Source organism: Camelus bactrianus, chromosome 3 (genome assembly GCF_048773025.1).
Source record: "Camelus bactrianus isolate YW-2024 breed Bactrian camel chromosome 3, ASM4877302v1, whole genome shotgun sequence".
Lineage (NCBI taxonomy): Eukaryota > Metazoa > Chordata > Mammalia > Artiodactyla > Camelidae > Camelus > Camelus bactrianus.
In genome coordinates this window covers 33,169,611-33,197,140 of record NC_133541.1, presented here as the reverse complement: position 1 = coordinate 33,197,140, position 27,530 = coordinate 33,169,611, and the positions used below count along the sequence as shown (strand labels likewise).

Genomic DNA, 27,530 nt, shown 5'->3' with positions numbered 1-27,530 from the left:
CCAGTGAAATTCTTTAGCTAGATTTCATGGTTCAAGGTGATAGCTAGTAATGTTTGCACATATGGCACAAGCCAGCCATTCCTCTTCTTCACTTCTCTACTTTGAACTAATTCTTCAAAATATTTACTCCTCCAACAAGCCTGCTCTGAACCTCTAGACTGATCCATGGATTCCTCCTCTCTTTTTATAATATTCTTAGCTTATTCCCATCTTTTTATTGAATATATTACAATTAAATCATCTGTGCTTGCCTACTGCACTAGACTTTTTTTAAATTTTGTAACTCTGTTCCCTCCCCCTGGGTTTTATAGGTCTTCAATAAAGTGTGTCGGAATAACCATCCACACACAGATACATGTGTACATATACACAAGCATATTTTGTTTCTCATTCATCATTTGCTTCCCCATTATATATCAATATCTTCCTAACTGATTTATAGGCATAAAATTATTTGCCACCTATTATTACTACTAGTCATTTAAGTTAAATATTGATTGTGTTATAAATGATATAACTGATAATGTTATCAGCAGTTTATGCTTTGACTAATACTCATTTGTTCCACAAGCTTTCTGGAGACTCTGTATGCCAGTCACTGTGTCTTCAGTATGTCTTTAAGAAAGTAAACATGTAACAGGAAGTCAAACAACTATGCAGACCAGCACAATTCAATGCATCACAATTCAATAAAATCACAACTTAAGATGGAGGAATCTGCCCAAAAAGCATCCTCTCTGGAGGAGGTGACACCTAAATTGAGTCCCACAGTCTGAGTAGGAGGTAGCAGATTAAGGGGATGTTTGTGGAATGAGCATTCCGGATGGAAGGAGCAGCAAGTGTAAAAGCAGCGGGTGGAGAGAAGATGGCGGTTTGAGGAAATGAGCATAGAGTATCCATAACGTTTGGGATGTAAGGTGGGAGGCAGGCAGCAGCAGCAGGTGAGTGACTGTAGATCTATGTGTTTGCAAGAAATTAGGATTTCATCCTACAGGTAATGAGCAAGAATTGGAGGCTTTTAAAATGAGGAATGGAATGATCAAATTTACTTGTTCAGGAATAAGTATTCCATAGAGAGAGGCATTGCACAAGTACACAGACAGTTAAGAAGGTCTTAAAATAACCTAGAAGAGAAGTTATGAGGATTTAAATTAATTCTCAGGATAGGATTAGAAAAGATACTAAGGAAAAAGAATCAGTGGAATTTACAGTCCTGCTTCTTATGGAGAGTAAGAGAAAGAGAGGCGCCCCAAACGATAGCATGTTTTTGGTTTGGATAACTGGGTAAACATGAGGCCATTTACCTTGGTAGTGAATATATTTAAAGCAAGTTGGCAAGGTTAGCAGTGGGAGGAAATAAGCCGTAAGTTGGGTGTTGGGCTTGCTAGACTACACATTCTAAGAATGCATCATTTTGACAGTATTATCACCAACAATTGCCACATTTGCAGTTATTTAATACCTGTGTTTATCCAATATCTGTTGGCTGAATTGATGAGTGAGTGCCTGTGAACCAAGCAGCTTGTAAACGTCCGGGAAGATCAATAGTCTGTTTGCAGTACCAGGGGCCTGCAGTCATGTAATGAAGACAGAGATGACTCTGGTTCACAGTAAATTAGCAAAACTAATTCCCTTCTGAAAGCTGCCACTGACCTGAGAGCAGAAAAGATGATCACTAGCCTCATAAACATGGGGAATTCTCACAAAATTGTAAGAGCGTGTCTCCCCTCCTATTGTAATCTGTTGTAACATATTGAGTCCTCTCCCCACTTAGTCTGCTACTCTCCAGCCCTTCTGAACCAGAGCCCAGACAGACTCAAGCGCTATGGTCTTAAGTCATATATCACAAGCAATGAATTAACTTAGCATTTAACATGTCTAGGATGGTACTACTCACATACCGTCCTTGTGAGAATTCATTAAATAGTGACTGAAATGATTATCTGTTGTATGGTTTAGATTAGGAGCCCTAGCTGAGAACGTACCCCCCCCCCCAATATTAGACCAGCCTACCTCCCATTAAACAGTATGCTGAGTTATCAACAGGGAAAGCAAAAGAAGTGATGCTCCTGTCATTAGAGGTACAATTCAGTTTCCTTTCTACCTCTCACAAGTTTCTGGATCCATGCTTCTAACCCTATGTTTTTTCTGTAACTATTCTATACATTACTAGATGTTTCTGTTCTCGAAAGGGCCAGGTCTATACCTGAGCTTTACAACACCCGGAATTTTTATGTAAAATTCTTAAGTTACATAAATCTTGCGTAGGAGAGAGGGAACAGAGTTTCCTATCCAGTTATGCTCTCTAATACTCTAATTGTCAATTAGGCTATAAAAACAAACACTCTTGATAGAATGCCTCCAGCTGTCTCTGCTGAGGAAAAGACAATTTATCCCTGCAATGGAAAGATACACACCATCATTAAACCTTTACGTAGGAGAACAAAGGAAGCTGAGACGTACCAGACCTTAGGGAAAGTTATTCAGCACGAAGGGCTTTGGTAATGAGAACAAGAATAAAGACAAACCTCTAACTCTAAGAACAAGGAGAATGAAGATAAACCTCTGACCCTAAAGCCGATTTACCCAGCACTGTATACTTTATATTTTGAAACTTTAATGTTAGACTAACTCAGTAGTCTGGGGGCTCAGGAGAAACACATGAGCTCAGGATAAAAATAACAATTAATAGTTATTCGTGTCATTCCCATGTGTCATAATGGAAAGCCACTTTTTATAGCTGTCTCCCAGGGGACGAGCTCTGCAAGATTTTTCACTGGTCTGTGATGAAATAAGTAATATGAGAACAATGGATCGACTTATTCTTAGAGATGAGTTTATTTAACTGTCTTGCCCTTTGTCCTGTGTTTATTTTTTATTTTGGAATTACTCTTGCTATTTCTATGTTAAAATATCTTTTTCTTTTATGCACTGATGATGATGGTGGATAATTGTTTTCCTAATTTTTTTCTTATCTTTTTATTTGTGTCCAAACCAAGGGAAAAATAGAATTATTTCTTGCTCCTAATTAAACAATTTTTAATATTATTGGTTCATCATACCTAAGTATATTATAACTACTTCATTCATTAAATTATTCATTCTTTCTTCAGCAAATATGTTTTGAACAACTGCAAAGTGTCAGTTGCTGTTGTCGGTAATGGCAATACAGTAGAGAGGAAGAGAAACAATAGCCTGCCTTCCTGCAGCCTTCGTTCTCATTGAGACAGACAGACAATAAAATGGAAATAAATCAGTAAGATGATTCCAGATAGTTAAAAATGCATTGAAAACAAACAAACAAAAACCAGTTTCTGGATGAGGGTTTTCCATGGCCAGGTATTGCACCAGCACCACACCTTTTTTAACCGGACTAATATGGATTATTACCCACCCACCTACTCCATGGAGTCAGTCATTGCATGTACGCGTGTTGCTGGGGCTGTTGCTCATGACACTACGTGACAGTGCCACGTGACACATACTGGACATATTTTATTCATTTTTCTCTACACTGCCCCCCAAAAAACGTTTTGCTTTTGTATCAGAGAAAATGCTGTAAGATTTAACTAGGCATCCCAGCACTAAAGAAACACCGTCATATGTGGCTCTAAGCATTTCCCTAACCATACGATATCGCTAATCAAAGAAAAGGCCTTCCCTCTAGGCTTTGTTGGCATACCTTCAAATACTTTTTGGTTTCCACACACTGTCAGAAAGCCCCAACTTAATCAAACTTTTTCTGTCAGAAACAATTTGCACATTGGTTACTATTTACTAACACTAATATACATTTTATTTTCCTTTCTCTCATTTTTTTCTGTATCTCTATGTCATGGACTCTTTAGCTGAATCTTTTTTTATTCTGTTTAATTAAACTAGGAAACCAACTGGAGTTACCTGAGACTGTAATGGGACAGGAAAATAGATGGAGATTTCAAAAAGCATTTTTAATATGTTTAAATAGCTTTCTCTCATTAACAAAGTGATTAGCTTTCAGTTTACAGTGCTCCAAGATAATCCAAAAAAGACTGCATAATTAAGGCAAATGTCTCAAAGAGTTTAATCATAAATGCTTCGATATCTAAAACATAATTTTAAGCTTCTGTTGTTAAGTTGATATAAAAGTACAGAGACACAAAGCAATAGCATGTTTGCCTCCTTGGAATTTTAGAGCAGGGTTCATGAAGTTGTGAGACCAAAAGTATGCCCTCATCAACGCTACTGTCAGTCCATCAGTAAAGGTGCTTCTAGTGTGAGGGTTTTGCTACTGGCATCTGGTAGACAGAGACCAGAGATGCAGGGGGACATTTTACAACACACAGGTCAGCTCCAGATGCCAAAAAAATCATCCAGCCCCAGATGCCAACAGGGACAGAGAAACTCTGGTCTAGAGAGTCTCATTCAGTTTGATATTATTGGAACACAAGTCCAATACTTCATACATTAAGTCCAATAATAAGAATTATCTTTCTTGCATTTGTTTTGTTTTTCTCCTGAGGTCCTTTCAGCAATTCGTTCATTCTCATGTGACCTCTGAATTTTCAGCTGTCATCCATCCTTCCGTTTAGGGATTTCTGCTAATAATGATGATGATGATAATGATGATGCAAAAAATAGTAAATAAAGATATACCTCTGTAAGTCAATTTTCCAGGTCTATGGTGTTTTAGTTACATTTTACTGGTGTTCAACAAACAAAATCCCTTTTTGTTTTCAATTGCTATTCCTTAAAAATAGGTTACTATCCCTTTCTGAAGCAAATGAGTATACTTTTCTTGTGCTGGGACAGTATTATAATGGATTGCATAGCTTTCATCTTACAAAACTTATTTTTAATTATTTTAAGTGTTATAGGTTCTCGGGGACATTTCTGTTTAGGCTCCTCTGGGAAGGAGAGAGAGTTGTGACATGATGTGGAAATCACCTCTCCAGAAAATGTCTTCCTGTTTAGAAATTTGAACACTGACTGAATGTTTGATAATATTAAGTTATTCTTGTTAATTTTTACGTCCAATAATTATGGTGATTTTATTGTAGAATTATTTATATATTAGTAATGCATACAGAAATTTTACAGTAGAATTAATATATTCGCAATTTCCTTCAAAATAATAAAGGAGAGGGGAAATATGTGAGGTGGCAGTGAAACAAGTTTAGCTGTGAGTCAGTAATTGTTTAAGCTGGGTGATGAATACATAGGATTTATTTTACAGTTATTATTTACACTATTATACAAGTTTATTAGACTATGATTTATACTATCATACTAGTATTTAATAGTATAGTATTATACTGTTCTTTTTTTGTATATTTAAAATATTCCATAATAAGAACCTTAACAATCAAAATAATAAGAAAAAATTAGCCCTTTTTGTGACATTTAACTTTTTAGATGTGTTCCCCCTGCCCCACCCTTCTCCACAAACCTGAGAGGAAAATACTGGTTGACTGAGTACCTGGTTGAGTGAAGCTTCTATTGGATATGATTTGAAAAGAATGGAATCACCTCTCAGTTAAGCTTAGAAAGCTTTCCTCCACGATGAGAGCCAGGCCATCTCTGGTGGGAGGGTTTCCTGTTGTCTATTTATCAAACTGGCCAAGTAGGAATTTCTTAAAATGTGGTTTGGATAAACTGTTGGGCATTTGACCCAATTCTTCAGTTCGCTCTGCTAGAAATCATAAGCCAAAACCTAGTTCATACATCTTTAGCCCAATGATTACTACTCTTTCCAGATTTTTTAATATGACTAAGTTAAAATATAATAAAAGTCATCTGTGTAGAAGGGAAAAAAAAAAGTCTGTTTAACCTAGGGGTTGACAAACTTTCTGTAAAGAGCCAAACAGTAAATATTTTAGGCTTTGTGGGCCACATGTGGTCTCTGTCACATATTCATCTTTTTATTTATTTATTGTTTTACAGACTTTTAAAAATGTGAAAACTGTTCTTAACTCAGTACAAAAAGTAGCAAAAAATATGATGGTTGAATTTGCCTATAGGACTTTTGATATAAATAACCTCTCATTTCAAACCTAGCCTATCTTCCAATTTAACTCATTCTGAATAATATAAGGAAAATAAGTCACTGAAATATATTTTACTTATTATCCCTTTAATGCATTTTTCTTCTATCAACTAATACATGCTACTAACTAAACCAGCTAGTTACTGATGTGGATTTTTTTTTTCATCAATATACTTGACCTTACACACAAACTTTGATGCAGAACTTCAGCGTCATTTCTATGATTGCAATTATTACCTTAACTTCACTCACTTGTCAAATAGAGTGATGCTTCTTGGAGTGAGAAAAGATCAGCAGATAGTTCCTTTTGTTAGGATTAATTTGTGAATGTGCCTGTTCTTTTGGTGGGGAGATGTTAGTAAGAGTGCTTTCTTGCCTAATACATTTTTGCTGTTCTCTTGCACAACGAGAGATTTCCAGCGGACCTCTCTACTGATACTTTGGATTACTCAGAAGTAGAAAATGCAACCTCCATGGGTAGGATGTTAATTTGCAACTCACTTCAAGGCCTCTCTATGACTACTCATGTCATGGACTTAAAGAACGCACTGTAGTCTCTCAAGAGAGGGAGAGACAAGAGAAGGCAGAGGCTTCTAACAAGATGGATGACAGTAAATATTTAGAGGAGGTGGGAGACGGAGACGTGTGTGAGTCAGGCACTTTGGAGCTGAAGGGCACAGAGAAGTGCAGGTTAGCTGAGATGACAGAGTCTATTGTGAGCGAGCACATGAAAAAAGGAAGCACAGCAAACCAGGTCAAGACCGTCAGAGGCCTCCCGACTTTGTGGCAGTTGAGAGTGCTGCTTGGGAAGCCCCAGGGACGCCAGTGGACTTTTAAGAGCCACATTAAGGCTACACCTTTCCCATAACTTAAGACTGTTTTGGCTGTTCATTCCTTACTTTCTGAATCCCCATGAGAAGTTATCATTTGGCCTGTTAATCACAATCCAATGTAAAGCATCCCCAACAGGAAGAGTTTTCCAGCCAGGCCATCCCATGAGCTGCTGACCAGTTACAGACAACCATCTTTGGGACAGGCATCAATACTGGAACCAGTTATCACAAATATGCAGAGTCATGTGATAAAAGCTTACCAGCTTGTACACACACAAGGCAATTTTATAGAAAGGAGCTACTGGCTTAATGTCAGGAAGATTCTTGTGAAATGAGGTTTTTCTCTGGATGCCAAAGTTTTGCTTGATTTTTCTCTGGTTCCAAAGTTTTAGTTGATTTTTTTCAAAAACAGCCTTTCATCTTATCTTCACTCACTGGACAGATACCGTTTAGTGGTTTTCCTTTACATCTGGGTTCAAAATTGCGGATGCTTCATCATCTTTCAAGTTCTTTTGAAGCTTCCTTTCATGGGGATTCTTAGAAGAGATCATTTCTGGGCACATTAGCTTTATTTCAGGCAAATTTCCATCACCTCATACCCAAAATTATTATCAAAACTTCTTTATAGATCTTTTTATAACTGCAAAGAATCTCCCTTTTAGTTTATTTTATAAGCCAACTATAAATTAATATTCTTGTGTCATAAAACAAAAGGTTTGAAAGAGAATACATTTGCTTTTAAGAGAAAGAGAGAGATGGAGCACTTTTCCTGTATATGGCAAGACTCTGGAGAGCTAGAACTCCCTACTCTATTTCATATAATCTCCTTTCCTAAGACAGTACTTTATGCACAGATTCCTTCCTTAAGAACCTCGCAGTACCACTGCGGATCAAGACCCAGCTTCTTGCCACTGGAGGACTACTCTCTGTGCCTAATCAAATTCCTGTAATCCTGTGAGGCTGCTGGTTTTACATTTCCATGAAAACCTCCTTACAGACTCTTCTCTGAACCTGTGCGCATGATTATTTCACTCTAATGTCCTTCGTCCCCCCTCCCCTTCCTTTCTCCCTGTCCTCTCCATCCTCATGGCCTGAACAGTTTAATTTCTGCACCTTGTTCAGAGCCTAAGGCCTTTCATGCCACCTGAGGTGTGCAGAACTATACGATGACAAATGATGTAGTATCTGTATTTTTAGAGTTTTATAAACTTTAAAGTCACTAGCAGAAAATGTAGCTTGGAAATCATTCTCAAGCTTTTGTTACATATTGTGCTTGAATTTCTAGTTAACTATAAGCTCTTTGAGGCAGGATCAGTGTCTTTCATTTCTTTTATATTTCCCATAGTTTCCTGCAACGTGCCGGTACAAGGAAATCATTCGTTGATTTGAATTCATGCTATCCCTTAATTTCCATTTCTTTTCACCACCTTTTCCCAACTTATTTTAAACAAGGAACCCTGTTTTTGCTTTAGTGCTCACAGCTATAAGAATTCATTTCCCAAAAAAACTTGCATGATTGGTGTGACCTAAGAACTTGGTAGAAATGCAGTCTCAGGGCCCACTTCAGATTTATCAAATCTTAATCTGCTTTTCAGCAAGACATTAATATGTATAAAGTGATTATTATGCAAATTGAAATGTGGGGAACACTGCACTTAAGAATCTAGTCTGAATCAGTTGACCGTTGATTTTTTTACATTAAATAAATCAAGAAAACGTGTATTTAAATCTTATTTTATCATTGGTACGTACATGTGTGTTGTGTGTGAAAAAGAGAAGCTAGAGAAGAGAAGTTCTCTTTAACTAGGGGAAATATTGGAGACAGACAACTTTTTTGCTGCAGTAGACTCATTTCATAAATATCTAGTGAATATATTCTCTATTTAGACTACTTTTTCTGCTGTACTTTTTTTTTTTTCATTTTTGTGTTAAACCACATAGGAAAACAGAGCTGTCAAGATACCACTTCAGAAAACACATGAGCTGAAGTCATTTGATGAATCTTTTAAAAGCTGGCTGCTTTTTAAAGGCATTTATAATTCAAGGTGTTTGATTAACTTTTAAAGAGTTGAGTGCTGGTAGGTTTAAAATCAGAAGGAAAGATTTGGAGTGGTCTGGTGGATTTTGAAAGATGGATAGAAACAGGAAAACTGTGGTCTTACTTTTCTTAGCTTTGATATTTTTATGTGATTTTTGTTCCAATCACGTAACAGATCACCTTTTATCTTCTGGATATCACGCGGGCTAACACAGAGCTAGCAGTGATTGTTTCTCATCTATCCAATAGATAGTCTGAAAATCACTGAGATGGGCCATAAAGTACTTTAACTTGCCAATGACAAGAAATATATATATATACATAATAGAGTTCAGTTTATAAACAGTATTGTGTAAAAGTGATTGTATACAGATATTAGCCATTAGAAGGAGTCCCAATGGAATTTAAAGACTCCTCAGATATCCTAAGGTAGAGGAAGGGGTGAGAATTTAAGGAGTGAAAAATATAAACCTTAATGGAAACCTCCACATATCCAACAGGATGAAACAATCGTGTCATAAACGTGTTTATAATCAGTAGGAACCAGATAAAAGATAAGAGCGATGTAACATCTAGTGAATAGGACCAACACTCCTCAAGGAGATCTGGCTCTTTGGGATGCTGTGTTCAAATGTGAGCACCCTGTTTTATGAAGGATGTTTCCAATCTGGTGTAAGTCACTCTGCTTCTCATTAATTGATTGACTCATTCATTCCTTATTTCATGAACCAAGTGACAATGTGTGACATAGTACATTTCTATGGTAAGGACTAGACATCGCAAATGTGACTGTTGAACTTTTCATTAAATACCTTATAGTTTAGTGTAGAGAAATAGCATATAAACAAATAAGTTCAATAATGTGCTGTAGGGGCTAAGATGCAAGATGATCAGAGTGGACACACAAAGATGAATTCTACCTGGGGTAATTGAGAAAAAGTGTCCATCGGTGTGAAGCCTCGTACGTGAGACAAGTCTAAAGTATTGGGATGATTAGTTCATGAACAAGTTGTTTATGAGAGGGTAGGGGGGGTGAGAGATGATAGTTATATTTCACAAATTTGGAGAGTTACTTGATACATGAAGTATTACTTTTTCTTTGGTTCTAGCAAGTCAAGCCAAAAATCAAAGGAAGAAAATACAGAGAGAAGAGAAGGAACATAAAGAAAAAAGGAAAGGAACTCATGTTGTAACAGTGCCCATACTGTACGAGGCTTACACTGGGCACGTTAGAGGCACTGTAGTAGTTAAACCTTGGCACGTTAGAGGCACTGTATTAGTTAAACCTTGTAACAGTTTTGCCAATGTGTAACTTGTCTGAGGCGTTGCTACCAGAGTCAGTACTCAGAGCCCCAGGTGATCATCCTGATCCTGTGTTTTAAGAGAAATAAATTGACCAGACATATGGCGAGAGCTAAGATTTGTTTGACAATGCAATATCGTTAAATGACTAATCATAAATAATAGTATAAACAGCAATAGAGGACACCAGTAATTGTGCATGTATGAGTGTGTCCCCAGAAATTGAAATAATCAATTATATCTTTAGAAAAAAGCAAAATTGGGCAATTCTGTTTATTAGAGTATTTATCGTGATATAAAATCTATTTATATATAATAGGCTATAATATAATATCTGTACTTGAAAATATGTTATATCTAATCTCTTTTTCAGAAAGTTATACAAAATGTGAAATTTTTCAAAATACATCAAATACTACAAAATTTACATCTATTTTGTTTTATCCTTCTCTGTTTCTTTAGATCCTTATTCAAATCCATTTGACACTTCTACCAGCCACATTTGGTACGCAGACTGATTTAAGTCGGATGTTACCATATCTTATGCCACAGAGGTGACATTTTACGACTTCACTAGTACAAATATAGAAACATTACAACTACAAATAGAAAATGAAAAAGTGATATGTCCTCTTGCACATTATTATGAGACACTGGATTAGAAACCTAAGTGGTTTCTAGGAAATTAGTATTTCGATGCACAACAGAGGGTTACTTTTATTTCATGATTATCAGATACAAAAGAAGAAAGTAGTTTTTGCTTAGGTTGCTATGAGCAGCTGAATACAAATTTTCCCATAAATTCTAGAAACTCAGGTTACCTTTCATTACCTTACTAATTTCTGCAATACTTTCATGATTAACTCTTGTGTTACCGCAATGTCAAAATCTGTTTTAGAGGTCAGAGAAATATTCTGAATTGCAAAATTCTTGAGGCCATTTGCCTTGCCTTATAAAACAACCATTTTTATAGGTGGCAGTAATGTCAGGTGGGCTGAAATGTTCATAGTCAGGTTAGCTAATGTCAGCAAAAATAGCGTTGGGTGGTTGAAATAGCTTATCCCCTAAAGACTATCAAAAGCGTATACATACACAGTGTGGGAGGACACGTTTAATCTCCCGGGACACACTTCTTATACTGTTGAAATTGGAAGTAGAGATTTCTAATATTCCTGTGATGGGATTCATTACTCTCAGTTTTCCTCTTGAGTAACTGAAATAACTTACCCAGGAAAGAAAATAACTTATCTTGTAAAGAAAAACAGGAGAATCATGCAGAATTAAAATTAGTACGCCAAGTTCCCATTACTTGTGCACTTAATTATAGTCTAGAAATTTACTTCCAGAAGAAGGGACGTATTTCCAAATAAACTTCCACTAAGATTTTTAAAGCAGCAATTGCACCACTAGGAAATTCCTAGTTGAGTTCTCAGAGAGTAAACAGACAAGAAAAAAATAAAAAAGCAGAAAGACTGAAACAACAAACAGGGTCTAGAAAATAAGCCAAAAGACTGCTTTAAAAAGGTTCCATCTGTAAGCTACACTCAGCTGGTTCTTTGGGAGTTCAATTTTACTTCATTTTATATTTTATTCTCCTTGTGAAGTCAATCTGAGCACCCAAAAGCAAATTAATTTTTAACCTGGTGAGTAAGGACATACCTACTTTGAAGAAAACATAACCAAATCCTCTGTATACTTTCTTCATTATATACATTGCGCAAAAACCTCGAAGATACACCGTGCTGCTTAGGAAAAGTACATAAAGCATTTGGCAAGTTCTGTTACAAAGGGACGATGCCCAGCAGGGGAACCAAGACATCTGTGTCATCAGAAACTGAAGGCTAGAACTTCCTGTCAACCTCGAGTTTGTCCGCTATCACTGTAGTCATAAGCATTTTAAAACAATTTTCTCTGGGCTCAGGACTCAAGGTAGCAGGCACTTCGAGGGATAAAATAATGTTACTGTGTGGCTATTGTCTTTAAAATGTCTTAAACTCACCAGGGAGATTAGATCAATGTTTAGGAAACAATTAGAAAACACAGTATAAGAAAATTAAAATAGTGATAAACTAATATATACACAATTTCTAAGGAACCTAAGGGAAAGTATTAGATACAGATGTACAGATGACTAAATTTTTTTTTCTCTCTGTCCTTTACCCAAGCACACACACACATATATACATACACACACACACACACACACACACAGTAAATATACAAAAACTCAGTCTGTAACACCTAACACAGGACTCCCTTCACTCAATACGTGAATCCCCAAAATAACTTAATATCAAGAGAAAATTAATTTTGAGAGAAACATCTGTTCCATTCATATTGAATCTAGGAAATTTGGTTCATGAAATCTAAGACTCTTTTATGATCAAGTTTACTTTTTCTCATTGCTAAGTGTGTGATATTGTTTATTTCTGTTCGTGGTGGTAATAAAGAATATGGAGGCATTAAAAGGAGAAGGGACTAATTAAATTGTTTTTCACACTGACTAGTGGCTATTTCTGTTCTTATGGATATGCCTTCATTTGTTCTGTTCCTTACTAAGAAATTGCTGAGGGGATGCTGAGAGATAATGGCTGAAGAGCTTTGTGTGGGGAGTGAGCACAGCTCATTCGGTAACATCTAAAAGGACTTTGCTAGTGTAAATCTATATTTAGCTCTTAGTTTTTCCATGGGTGATTGAAACTCATCTTGTAGAACATGTTGCTTTTTTGTTCACTGATTCAATTCAGCAAACATTAAGTGCCTACTGGATGCCACAGAGGCACCAACGATATAAAAATCAATGGAACTTTAGATATCAACTAAGACTGAATGAAGTCTGAAGTATTGTGGATTAAATGTTAATTTATTGTTAATCTCCTTTCCCACCCACTGCTCCAAGCAACCACTAACCTGTTATCTGTTACTAGAGATTTGCCTTTTCTAGAGTATTTGTATCAGTGGAATCATGTACTATGTGGACTCTCATGTCTTGCTGCTTCTACTATGTTTGTGAAACATACTGAGGTTTTTCCATGTTGTAGTATACACTCATCGTTCAAAACCAGAACTCTTAACAACTATCAGAAGATAGAGAATATTACATCCAGAACAGAAGAGGAGGATATAACGAGAAAGCAACAAACATAGGAAAATGGAAAGCATTTGTAAATTAAATAAGTGCCAAAATAGAAATACATTGAAAACAATGAAAACTAAAGTTGAGGAAATTTCCAACACTAGTAATCACTATTAATAGCTTTGTTTATATTCCTTCAGATCTTGTTTTTTTTTCTATTCTGTGTTTTCCTATTCTGTGTATTTCCTATTTCCTTAGATATTACTTTTTAAATAACATTTTAAAAGTGAAAGTTATATACAGCCACAAATAAAATTAATTTATATAAAAGAAAGTTGAACAAAGACAAAATGTACACAGTATATCTTCATAAAGGAATATTTTCCAACCAGAGCAGTGCATATCGGTAGATTTTATTGTCGTCTTACTCATACTATATGTGGTCATTTTTATCATGCTGTAGTTATAATCTTGTATCCTGCTTTTCTCACTGACGCTTTCATGACCATTCTCCTATTAACACATAGACTTTAAAAGCTTTACTTTTTACAACTGCCACATAATTCATCATGAATCTTAACCTGTTATTTAAGGCATTCTCATATTTTCAGATGTATAAATAAATGCATAATGTATATCACCATGTAAACAACATTGTTCTGATCACAAACTGTTTCCTTAGGCTAGATTGTCATGTGAAATTCCTGAGTTAAAGAGTATGGATACTTCTTCAGATCTTTGTTACATATTATTGGGGTTTTTCTGACAGACTTATAACCTTTCTATATGACAATCTGTACAGATTTGAAAGCAGCACTTAGCAATAATACATTTCTCATCTTTTTTTGTCATAATATTGTAATTCTAAATTATATAATATGGCATTAGTACTTTAGCAACACAGGAATTTAATTTTGGGATAGTGTGGAAAATACTTTATTACATTTTTATTTTATATTATTATTTTATTACATTTTTTAGATTACAGTAGCTGAAAAGTGCCATGGTATGATGATATACTTTATCCTCCAACATTGACCAGTAGAGATTCACCTTCCTACCAGTGTGCGTGCACGCACACACATAAACACACAAATATGAACAGTGCACAATATTTTTTCATTTTTAATGGCATTTACTGTTTTCTTTCTAATTTTGTAAGCAATGTTTGTTCATTGCAGACAACTAGATATTCATAAAAACATAAAGTGAAAAATAACAATCATCCATAATCCTCATCCCCCAGAAATAACCTTCATTAGCATTTTGATGCATTTGCTCGTAATGTGATCATCCTCCTATTTAGGGTTGCCTCCCCAGGGCTGTGGGTCCTGACTGTATCGCATGTGTGCCCCTCCTACCTGACTCACTGTGCTTCCTTCTTTGTATCTTTAGTTGTAGAAGATCTTTTCTACTACTCTTCAGGTTGTTTTCATCAACAGTTGCTCTGTAAATAGTTGTAATTTTGGTGTGCCTGAGGGAAGAGGGGAGCTCAGTGCGTCCTACTCTGCCATCTTGGCCCCGCCACAATATTATTTATTAAATTTGAAATATGTTTACCAGCATGAACAATAACATAATTGGTGGCTTAGGTGGCAGTTCCTAAAATCCTCTCAATTGCCAGATTGGTCCAGATGCACTTCTTTAGTACTCCCAGAATGCCTGCATTCTCTTTTTCTCACCAGATTGCATTTAAATGAAAATGAAAAGGAACTAATTTTTCTTTTTACCACCAGCAGGTACGTCATACAAAAGTAGATAGTATGTTTGATTCGTGTTTCCAGCTCTAACATCAAGTACCTAGTGCCTCCCACATAATTTACCCATGAAGTTTATCAACATGGATGGAATTTCTTTAAATAAGTTCATTGGAGTGTGAATTTGGGTCACTTTCAATAATTATTTTGCTATATTTCCTTCTGCTAGGAGACTGTGCATTTTGGAAACACTTCTGCCATTCCTTTTTTCAAATACGTTATCTTGAAGCAACATTTTTCAATTAAACAAGCAAAGTCTACAGGATTTTAATAAATTTTGGAAAATGAAATAGAAAATCATCACTTTTTTAATTTAGTGAGCTAATAAGAAAATCCAAATTTGCAACTGTCTGCTTACCTTTTAGTGGGAATCAAAATTTTAATGAAGGACTTTCCTTAAAATTTACTTACATAAAAAGCCACTCTGAGAATTAGGAAAATAATGTTTTATACTGATCTTATTGGAGTATATGAACTACCTAACGCATGCCTACAATGCATACATCTGAACCTGTGATCTAGTTTTGCTTGATCATAGGACTTTCTAAGCCAGTGATTTTGAGCTCCCTTTGGTTTCTGTCTTCCAGAATTCATAAACTTCTGTCTGACCATAGTCTCCTCTTGTTTTCAGCTCCATTTTGGATTTATTATTATTTTTCCTGCATTTTTTTTGGTTGTTATTTCAGAGGGATTGGAATGGGAGCCGAAAGAAAATAAAGTTCTTTCAGCCTTACCTTTGTACCAAAAGCCTCAATTATTTAAATTTTTTTTTCAGATTAACTGTTAGCAATTGGCTACTTTTAATTATCAGAAAGGATTTCCTGATAAAGTAGAAAATGTTGCTAATCATTGATTTCTCACATCATGAAACTTTTTTTTTCTTTTTTTTTTTTAGGCTTTAACGGCCTTTTGCAGAAAATTACCAAACAAATCGTTCTTTCTCGTCTTTTTAGAGATTTGCCTGCTGACCAAGGGACGCCGCACTGCCAGTGTCCGAGCCGACACATATTGTCGTCTGTATTCTCTTTCCGTGGACAATTTCAATGAGGTCCTGGAGGAATATCCAATGATGAGAAGAGCCTTTGAGACGGTTGCCATTGACCGACTAGATCGGATAGGTACTCTGCTTAGTTTTCTTCTCTGTGCAAAATTTAGTTTTAATCAAGTGGACTGACATATATATATACATAATTTCAATTGTAAGTCCGAAATGCTAGTTTATAGATTGCTTCTTAATTCGCATAGAAATAGCAATTAGCTCTAGCCATATTTCTAGAAAGATCTGAGGCTCTATCTAACTTTCTCTTCTAATTATTCTAGGTTTGTTTATTCATTTCTGTTTTTACTAGCTACACAGTCTGATTTCCCCAGTGATACCAAAACAATTTGAATCTTAAGGTAAAAGCAATGAAAAAAATTCTAGATTGCATTAAAATAGAACTAAAAATACAATAGTATGAGTCTACATTACAAACCCAATTTTATAACAAGATTTTTAAGGATCAACTTTATATTTTATTCTTATATTAAGAATTGAGAACTTGTGCATTTTAATTGTCTCAGGAGAAACTTCTTGAAATGTTTGTAATACAGACTCAAGCAGAAAAAGCCTTAATAGAAGTACCCACATAGATGCTTTACTTTGCACAGATCAACTTATTTTAAAGTCTTCTCTGCTCTCAGATAAAAATATGTAAGTTAGACCTTATTAGTTACACTAGTTTAAAGATTTGGATAATTGCCATAGTGAAGTTAGATCAGATGGGCTTGCTGCTAACTTCCCAAGATATGCTGGAACATTCTGATGTCGTTAGGTGGTATGCATTCATTTTCCACACCCAGATCCTCCTGCCTCACCCTACCCTCCTGTGCCCCCTTTCCCTGCTTAACTCTACTCACCTTCCTATCTCAAGTTAGACATCACTTCCCTGTAGAAACCTCCATGACCACCCACTCCCTTACTAGGCTGAGTACCCTGGATATGTTCTCCCTTATCGCTGGGAAATTTCTCCATCACAGCACTGCTTTTATTCTTTAAGCTGCTCTAGCGATGCTAAGCTTTGTGAATGTAGAGATCATGTCTAATTCGCTGTTAATTCACAGTACCTAGTACACAATGAATATTGGTGAAGAGAGTTAGGGAGGGATGAAGGAATCAATGAACTCAAAGGAGATGGGGTTGGGAATCACTGGAAAGTAAACAAAGAGGTACTTCAACTGCTTCGTTCTTATAAAAGGTAAGGACTTCTGATTGATGTATTGTCGTGCCAGCTTTTCTCCTGCACTTTACTTCTTTCTTTTCCCCTATATTGGTAGGACAACAGACTGCATAAGGATCTGAAAGTAGATTAGGAGAAGTAAAGGTAGTAATTTGGACATTACCATTAGACATCACATACGTATTAGAAAGTATACTGATAGTTTAGAGATGTAACAGGATGGTGTGTCCAGGAGACAGTGCCCAAAAAAGAAGTGAGTACATCTGAGAGCATCATTACTTAATTTGAAAATAATTTCCTTCTTTGTGGTATGTTGAGTATTTATGGTAGAACCAGAGACTAATTTCTGAGTGTATGAGTTTTTTTCTAAGCCAGCTAGACATATTTAGCAAAAGCACCAAAATCAGGTTATTTCAATAGAGAATTTCCGTTAATCTGATAGAGCAGCACACTCATCTAACTTATTGCAATTGATTTTTTGTTAGAAAGTTTGCGTGAAGTGGTTTGCAATCAATAATACAGGCAATAAAATTGCTGGTGAGCACCAAGCATTTGCATTCTTAATTCTTACAGGATTCTAACAGTGCTTTAAAAGTTATAGTATTTTTACACACGGGCCCAGATACTTAAATGATGAAATGCTGACTATTCACATGATCACAAATATTATCCTTCTCAGTTTTGTGGCCATTGCTTATAAATGTATACACTATAGTTAAAGGAATATGCTAGGTAAGCATTTATATTTTCTACTAATGTAGAAGTCTTTGTTCTTTGGGAAATTAAGACAATTCTGTAAAGAGAGGCAGGTAACTATTCATTTCGGTAGCCATTTAAAATGATTACCTTTCCCAGCATCCAAGTAAATTATAACACATACTGCATTAAAAAATATACCTTGTTACTTTAGACGTGATACTTTATTTAGTGATAATGGCAAATTAATTTACTTTTCAGTCACTATATTTACCTGGGTATGACTTTATTGATGATGTCATTAAAAAGTCACCGATTTCCCTTTCATCAACCTGCAGTTGATTCTAATTGCCACTTTGCTAGAGAATGTCTTCTTACTGCAAACCACTCCACAGACAAGAGCGGGAAGGAGAGGCCCTGCTTCCTGAGGTCCTCGATGAGCGAGAGCTTGCCATACACGATGCCCCTTGGTCCTCACAGCAACTTTTCAGAAGAGGAAAGATTGTGAAACGCTTCTCAGTCTGGTTGCCCATGAGAACCCCCTGGGGAAATTTGCTTTTAAAGTACTGAAATCTGGGCCCACGTCTGGTTAGGCCAATTTAATTGGCAGGGTGCAGTTGAAAATCAGTCCTTGGAAAGCTCCAGAGATGAGAAGATGCAAGTAAAGTGGACAGTCATGGTGGGGGGCACTGGTCAGAAGCAAAGGCCTTTGCTTCTCAAACTTGCATGTGAGAATCACCTGGGGATCTATTAAAACACAGCATCTGCTCAGCAGGGGTGGGGGTGGGGGCGGGAGCCTTCATTTCCAGCAAACACGAACGGGATACACGTGGCTGGCTCACAGTCTGTAGTAAGTCTGCCATCAGAGTTACTGGTTTCCTTTCCCAGCCCGGTCACTTGGTAACCATGTTTTCTTGGGCATTATTCTTAACTGCGCCCCAGTCTACTTTTGGGTGAAATAGGATTATGAGCTCCCCTACCTCAAAGAGTTGAAGATTAAATAAAATAAATCTACCTGATGTCTTGTGTAGAGCACCTGTCACAGAACAAGTGTTCCATTGCCCTCTCTTGAAAAAGAAGCTTTAAACTGAAATCTTGATTCCAGGCTCATCCTGATCCAAAGGCCCTTTTTTCCCTCCCAAGGTAGCCCTCAGGGCACATATCTCCATTTCTTCTGTAAGGTGGCTTTTGCCATGTTACACACTTTTCAACCTGACTTGTGTAGAAGGTAAGATTTCCCAGAAAGATACAGGAAGTGTGAAAGGCAGGAGCCACGTTTCTGTTTGGTTTCCGAAGGTGAGTACGTGGCGTTTAAGCCCCTTCCATGAGACACTGCCACCCTTCTGTCTGCAAGGTCACTCTCACTTGGAGTTGCCATCAGTCTTTTGTAGGCTTTCTAAGGGCCTATCTTTCTTTCGCTGACAGGAAAGAAAAATTCAATTCTTCTGCAAAAGTTCCAGAAGGATCTGAACACTGGTGTTTTCAACAACCAGGAGAACGAGATCCTGAAGCAGATTGTGAAACACGACCGGGAGATGGTGCAGGCGATCGCTCCCCTCAGTTATCCCCAGATGACGGCCCTGAATTCCACATCTTCGACGGCCACTCCGACGTCCCGCGTGAGGACACAGTCTCCGCCGGTGTACACCGCCCCCAGCCTGTCGCACAGCAACCTGCACTCCCCCAGCCCCAGCACGCAGACCCCGCAGCCGTCGGCCATCCTCTCGCCCTGCTCCTACACCACTGCGGTCTGCAGCCCTCCCGTCCAGAGCCCGCTGGCCTCTCGAACTTTCCACTACGCCTCCCCCACGGCTTCCCAGCTGTCACTCATTCAGCAGCAGCCCGTCCAGCAGTCCCAGCCGCCGCCGCCCCAGCCGCCGCCCCACCAGCCACAGACATCCGGCAGCTCGACGCCGAAAAACGAAGTGCACAAGAGCACGCAGGCGCTTCACAACCCCAGCCTGACCCGCGAAGTCAGGCCCCTCTCGGCCTCGCAGCCCTCGCTGCCCCATGAGGTTTCCACCATGATTTCCAGACCGCATCCCACTGTGGGCGAGTCCCTGGCCTCCATCCCTCAGCCCGTGACTGCGGTGCAGGCAGCCGGCCGGGGCACTGTCCCCCAGAGAGTCACCCTGTTCCGACAGATGTCGTCGGGAGCCATCCCCCCCAACCGAGGAGTCCCCCCGGCACCCCCTCCACCAGCAGCGGCTCATCAGAGAGAGTCATCCTCAGTCTTAAGTACAGACCCAGAGGCAGAAAAGCCACGATTTGCTTCAAATTTATGATCCCTGCTGATTGTCAAAGCAGAAAGAAATACTCTAATAAACTGAGAATATGCTCAGACCTTATTTTATTCTATCTCCTGATAGATCCCTATAGCCTACTATGAAGAGATATTTTAGACAGCTCTGGCCTACATGCAAAATGTAAAATATATATATATATACACATATACTATTAAATCTATACCTAGAAGTCTCAAGAGAAGTTCAACAGACTTGTTTAGCATTCAGTGTTATATGTCTTCCTTTCTTTAAATCATTAAAGGATTTAAAATGTTGTTGTAAGATTATTTTTAACCTACTTTTACTTAATTCCTTTGATATATGTATTTCTCTATTTTATGAAGAGTTCTTGAATTCAATGGAAACAAACCTCTGGTTTTAAAAAGGCAACTCAAGTGAGCTACTGAATAGCACCAATCAAAACTTATCTCATTAGCTGTCTCTGCATCTAAATTGTTAGTTATTAATTATGGAGGATTCAAGAGCAAATCCCATTTTATAGCTCTAAATTGTTTTTTGGTGCTTTCAATTTTGAATTAGGTTAAAGATCACACCTTATGCTTGGCCGTGGTAGGGGACTAGCATTGCCACCGCTATGACTTTCTCTAACCTCAAACACGTCCACGATCTTTTAGAGAGCCGAGGGGATATTTCTCTTCACGTGTTATCGGACTTTTACCAAGACTCAATCAATGTTAGTTGTAAATAACTTTTCCAACCCAGATAAAAATATCTATTCTGTGCTGTATGAAGGTAAAAGTCATCGTTGAAGAATTTAGTTTTATTGCTTCACTTCGAAACTTAGATTTTAAATTTTACAAAACCTAATTGTGACACTTATTCAACTGTAATGCAATGGCTTGAAACCTACAATATTATTTTAACCTGCAATGTTTTATGCAAAACTGTATGCTCGATTCTACAAATTGCTTGTATTACACCGAACATCATTCCTTTTCTTCCTTCTTGCCATAATCAAGCATCCGAAAATAGGCCCTGCATGCTTTTTGGGAAAAAAAAAAAAAGGTTCAAAGCAGTCATGTAGGGAAAGGCTTACAGTATTTCTCGTTCTTAGAAAAGTATAACCATTCATTAATTGCCTATCTTAAAATTCCTATAAGGCTGACTTGGATCTCTGACTTAAGTCTAGAAGTGAGGTTTTCACTTTCGTTTAATGTTATTATTATTATTATCATTATTATTAGTATTATTATTTCAAAAATGATTTGTAAACCATAGCTTGATTTGGAGTCACCAGTGTGTTCTATGTCTTCACTGTAGTTGGTAGTTTACAGTGGTGTTAATTTAAAAAAATAAATACACTATAGCATCATGTCTGCTTGGGAATACACACTTTGCTCTATGTGTATTGTAACTAAATGGCTAGTAACTCTGAAGGCATGTGGTGACTAACATAGCCCTTAGATAGGAGGTTTGGTGTTTTAAAAGTGCTGCAAAAAGTACAGACATGGTGCCAGCAAGCAGGGGTCAAACCGAATGTCTGTGAGCATTGTTTGTTTGTCTGTTTCCTTAGCTCTTTCCACGATCTCTGAGCATCTGCTTCTTCTCAAAGAAGTCCCTTAGAGATCAGTTGTGCCTAATGCATCCCACGAATATGGTGGATGACTGGAACACAGGTGGAAGGTTCCTAATAACCGACTTCTGTACACAACCCAATTTAAGACAATGACCTAAAGGAAGGTCTTCCTTATCTCTGACACTGGCGATCCATTTAAGAAGAACTTGACAAAGATCATGCATGAAATGGGGAAGGGGCTCCAGACAGACTTGAGGACAGAAAACAAAAACAAAAGCAAAAACTCTAAATTGGATCCTTGCTGCCTGTTATGCCTTTTATGGAGCTGATACCTATAATACCAAAATGAGTTGTTATGTTTAATTTCTAACAGAGCCCAGCTTGTGTGAAAGGAATCAATGTGATGTTATCATGAACATGCTGGTGCTTCAGGAATGGTGTAAGAAAGGGATTGTTCAGTCTACCTAGAATCTATGGGAAAGCTGCAAGACCATTTACATATCAGTACAAAACTCCTTTATTTTATTAAAATACTGAGAATGAACTTCAATTTATGAGCATCATATACTGGCCCTTTAAATTATTAAAGGTTTACATTTGATAGGACTAATGGGTTTGGTAGTGAAATATTTTTATATATATATATAAATTTTTGGTTTTTTATTTTGAGCACTATTGAGAAACGTAAGCAAAATTGAACTGCATGGTCTTTCAGTGCAACCATAAAATTTTTATTCACTTTGTAACAGAATGGACAAAAAAAAAAACCCTAAGGTTTATATGTTAAAAATAAAGTGGTACAGGGTAAATTATATACATATATATGTATGAATATATATACTTAGGTTAAGAAAAATTGACTCACATTCCTGTAATATAAAAGTCCACTGCTAGTTGAAAAGTGGCCTCTTTTCTCTGTACATAGTTAAGCCCATAAGTATGGAGTTTTAAACTGTACAGAAAGAAATGTATTATTGAAAAGACTGGTCTTCCTGCTGCTGGGAAAATAGTAGAAAAGCTAATTCTAACAAAAACTGTATGATCAGGGATGAGTTAGAATATTTCTTTTGTCTTTGCTCAAAGCCATACATATATAAATATATATAAAGATTATTAATAAATTCAACAGAAAATAAACTAAAACCATGAATATTTTATTTTATCAATATAGTCTAATCAAATGTTTTGTTTTATTAATGAGTACAGATTTGCCTCTGTCTTTCTGCCTTTACATGGTAAGATTTCCAAGAGGGCTTATACTCGATAATCACTGTAAAATTAGTTACAGGTTTTCTATACGTGTAGAAAGCAAAGAACTTAAATAAGACATGGATTTTCCAGCTATTCCTGTGTTTTACATCTTCTACAGTGTACAAGTTGAGTTTTCTTTAATTCTTCACACTATTCTTCCTTAGTGTATGATTGTTGTCCATTTTCAAAACACAAACGTTTCTGTACTATTATTGGAAACGAGGATGACAAATAATTGCCCTATAATTTACATATACGAACCTATTTTATGATAGACTTGAGTCTTGCCAAGGCTTTGGAAAGTGATATAACCTCCCTATGCAAATGGGTGGATTTTGAATCAGACCTAAAATCCTGAGACAGAGTTTATTACAGTGAGTGAAGGATTCTCGAAAACTCTACAGATAAGTGGCAGGAATGCCAACAGATTATATTCATCAAATACATGGCCTGTCTCCAAGTCTCGGGGACCACCCATGCCTAAAGTGAATAATTCCCTGATGCATACTGCTCCACTTTCCAAGGGTGGTTATTTTTCCATTTACAAACCTAAATGAGCATAATATTTGCAGGAAACTACAAAGTACAGAGTCAGGTTACTAGAATAATCCTAATAGTTAGGGGTGATTTAAACAGAACGACGTGTTTTGAATTTTAGATATATTATTTCAAATCCTGAATTAATTACCCTTCAAAGTATAAGCAATCTCTACCGTCTTTCAGGTTTATTTTTAAAGACACCATGGCTTCTTTTTCCACTTGTGTTTGTGTTTGTCCCTTTTATTATTCCACTTTGCTTCTGTGGATCTCGCTTTCATCATTTATAACATTAAGCTGTTTCTCTCCTTTCTACCTCTATGCTTCTAGAATATGTGTCATAAAACCCAGGTGTGGTTAATCCTGTTCATTTGCACTACACCTAGCAAAGCTTCATCACACGCTCTATTTGAAAAATGACTTACACTGTACAATATGAAAGAAATGTAGTCATTATAGAATAATTGGATACTGGGCATCAATAGCTACTTGAGTCCTGAAAGGAATAGTCAGAAATTTTAAAGCGTGACTAGCTTCATGCATGGAATTAGAGCTCGGCTCTATAATTTCATTCACTCAGCCCTTTTTCTAGGGGAAAAAAAAAAAAAAGGATAGAACAATCAGGGTTAAGTATACCTGCTACTGGCACTCGGGAGCAGTGATTTTCTTAAATAGTTTTGATGCTTTCCTTTTTTAAGAAAATGACATCTATATTTTATAAATTGGCCAACAATGAAGTCAATCATGAAGAGAATCTCTGCTTTTAAAAGACTACAAAGAAAGTAGAAAGTACCTTGTCTAAATTCATCAAGGATTTAGAAGCAAATTGGCCATATTCCTCCTCCTCCCATTTTGAAGTTTTTGACCAAAGGCCACATTCCTTCCTTCTCTGGGAGCAATCGACATTTCCATTAAATTTTGTCATTTTGTTCTTCCTCATTTCCTTCATAGCTTTAGGGTATGAAAAGCATGAGTTTCTCTACACAGGAAAAATGTTATGGCGTATTCACAAATCTGCTGCCAGAGAAAGATAATTTTATTATATTTGTTTAGGAGAAAATGTTAGTGATTTTGTGACACTTGATTACTTTTCAGTTTTGATTACTCCCTCAATTGTACTGGAAAGGTGCAGGTATGAACTGCTCAAAGTATGACGTTCTGCTATCTAACGTAATGAAGTGTTTCATTTGAGGAATATTAAATAGTGCTTAGTAGATAAAGTACTTGCCTACACTGTATAGCATGTATTCTCCATATGACTCCATGTCAAAGATCAAATGTATATTAACTATATTGGCTTGTAAACCAACAGATGGAAAGATTCGAGTGATTGTCCTCTTCACAGTAATTACCTTAAAAAATCCCAAAGACAGTAGCATGAGTCAAAATAGGTTTGGCCACCCAGTTCAGAACACTCTAAAGACCAGTAGCAAGTTGATATGCGTGTCCTCAACTGTGATTTATCTCTACTTGGTAGCAGTAAGTTCCATTTTGGGAGTCAATCAAAGCTCATCTGAAGCCTTATTTTCTTAATACAGTAAATGATTAGTTTGGCATTACTACGATCAAAACAAATTGTGATCAGTTTTACGTGTGGCTCATAAACTGTCTCCGAAGGCCTTCTATATTGTTCCAAGACCCTTTAGATATGTATAGCTTTCCAAATTCAAACTCTCAAGATTCTAAACATCTGTGATGTTTATCTATAAAGTTCTAATAATTATAGCTTTATACCTAACCTAAGCATTTGGGTTTTTTTACTCTAATAGAAGAACAATGATCCAATCCATTGATTTGGGCCTTTTTTGTGTGTGTGTAGTTCTTTTTAAAGGGATGATTACATATGACATCCTGTATTTCTGTGAATACATGGTATTGAACTTAAATTTCTCCACATTTGAAACTCTCAGATAATAGCTTTTTAAATTGGTAACTGTAATGAAAGTTTAGTCTTTTTGAAGCTAGTTTATTATTAGCCTTTACAAGAGCCACATAAGCAGAGTTCTTCTACGTGATTTTAATTTCTCCAAGGTATGAGTGTTGGCAAGTTTTGAGACTTTATCTAGCTTGTTAAAACAATTTTTCATATAAATTGATCAAACATAATTTATAATTCAAACTTAACAAGAGAGTTCGGTCTAAACCCGTTTAAAGATTCCATCTAAGTAGAACTATTTCATAAGAAAATAATTAAAAGATTGGTTTAACAATCACTTTTTAAGAAAATTATCTGGTTAAAGATTATTAACCTTTTTATAAATCTGAGTATTAGTTGAGTGAGGAAATATTCCCAGCAAATATCTTAATTTCTTGAAAATCTGTCAGAAAATTGCTCAAGAATTTTATTATGAATATTAACTTCTTTCCAAAAGGACCGTAAAATATGTTTCAGAAAAAGTTCTGGCCCTAAGTAGGTTTGAGAAATAACTTTCTTTTTGGTTGTAACATTTATGACAGTAAAAGGTAAATTTTTCTGCACACATTTTTAGGTGACTTCAATAGTCACAGCTATCTAAGGAATTAGTTTATATCTGCGAAATGTTAAGTGTCTGTACCAACCCATCTAAAACAATTCTTGCCAATAGTCTCAGCAGAACATAGTTCTCAAAACACATGTTTCTTTGATGGCAAAAAATAGCAAAGTTTCTTGCAAAACAAAAAAAAAAGTTGTGTTTTTCTTTCCCTAAAGCTGCTGTATCTCCCCAAATTATGAAATATTTAACGACTCAAAGCCTCGTGTTATACAAGGAGATGATGGCTTTGGAAATTTTGCAAGCTGACTTTATTCCTTTAGTTTAGATCTGAAAGCAAAAAAAAAAAAAAAAAAGGGGGGGGGGGAATTGACCACCACTCAAAAACAAAAACACATCTCGTCTTGATTCTCAAACTGTCCTAATCTCATCTGTTATACCTCAACACAGTTCAGGACTTCTGCCTCCGCACCTTACCAGGCATTGTTTTAGGATCCACAGGGGCTACAGGCATTTGGATTCACAAGGAAACACACTTTGCCAATTATATATATATTGGAAAAGCAGTTCAAGTACAGTGCCTGAAAATACCAAATGACACCAGAGATCAAATATATATCTGAAAAGAGCTTTAAGTATTCATTTTGATAGTGAAGAGTGTCACCGTGTTAGTTCCAAAAAACAAAAAGGAATATGACATTGAAGAGGATGCAGATTTACTTCAGAACGTGTGGCGTAGAAGTTGGTTATCATGAAGGGGCTGACTGCTGTCATCACTTATTACCACATTCTCCCTCCCTACTTTCCTGCTGGTGTATTTTCACAGATTCCTCAGGCTTTTTAAAGATGTTTTCTATGGACCTTTTGGAACAATGTGCTTAATAATCTGTTATAACAAGTCTTCTCAAATAATCATGTGTTCCTGTTTATAATGAAGCTAAAAATGTATGCCATAAGCAAAGATATGCATTTCAAAGAAAGTCACACTTTTTTTTTAAATAAATAACAAATAAAGGAATGGGGCAGAACCAGTTAGCTTATAATACTGAAAGTAAAGGGAGAAGACATAGGTTATAGGAGCTCAGTTTCAACAGATTAGAAATATAGGCTACATTAGGAAGGAGGAAAGTTGTGATATTTTTATGCCTGTTTCAGAACTTCTCTTCTTATCTATGAGATATTAACGACGGCATTGATATAAATCCTGAGCACTTCGCCTCAAAAAAAATGTGACTGCTTTGGAGAGGGGAGAGTGTAGACTGAACTAAGAGTGTGAAAAGGCTTGAAAATGTGACCTCTTCAGAAATAAGAAACCACCAAAATGCAGCTTTTCAAATGAAAGAGATGCAATCATACGAGTGGACAAAGAATGGCTCCGTGGGAGGGGAAATTTCTATGTGCAAAGGGCAGGACACACGGAGGGCTTCTGCTCCCATACAGCACACTCAACAGAGAAAAGCCATCAGAGGACCACAGAACTCTAACATAAGAAATCCACTAATA

The 27,530-nt window shown here is 36.6% G+C and overlaps 1 protein-coding gene across 1 annotated transcript in view; it reads left to right on the top strand.

Annotated features, from left to right (window-relative positions):
- The window catches only part of HCN1 (hyperpolarization activated cyclic nucleotide gated potassium channel 1), a 325,439-nt gene extending 302,550 nt beyond the window's left edge, over nt 1-22,889 (top strand). The window contains exons 7-8 of the mRNA XM_074357958.1: nt 15,985-16,149; nt 19,372-22,889. Of these exons, the coding sequence (XP_074214059.1) occupies nt 15,985-16,149; nt 19,372-20,231 (1,025 nt within the window). The 3' untranslated portion in view covers nt 20,232-22,889. The remainder of the gene's footprint in view (nt 1-15,984; nt 16,150-19,371) is intronic.
- The last annotated feature ends 4,641 nt before the right edge of the window (nt 22,890-27,530 follow it).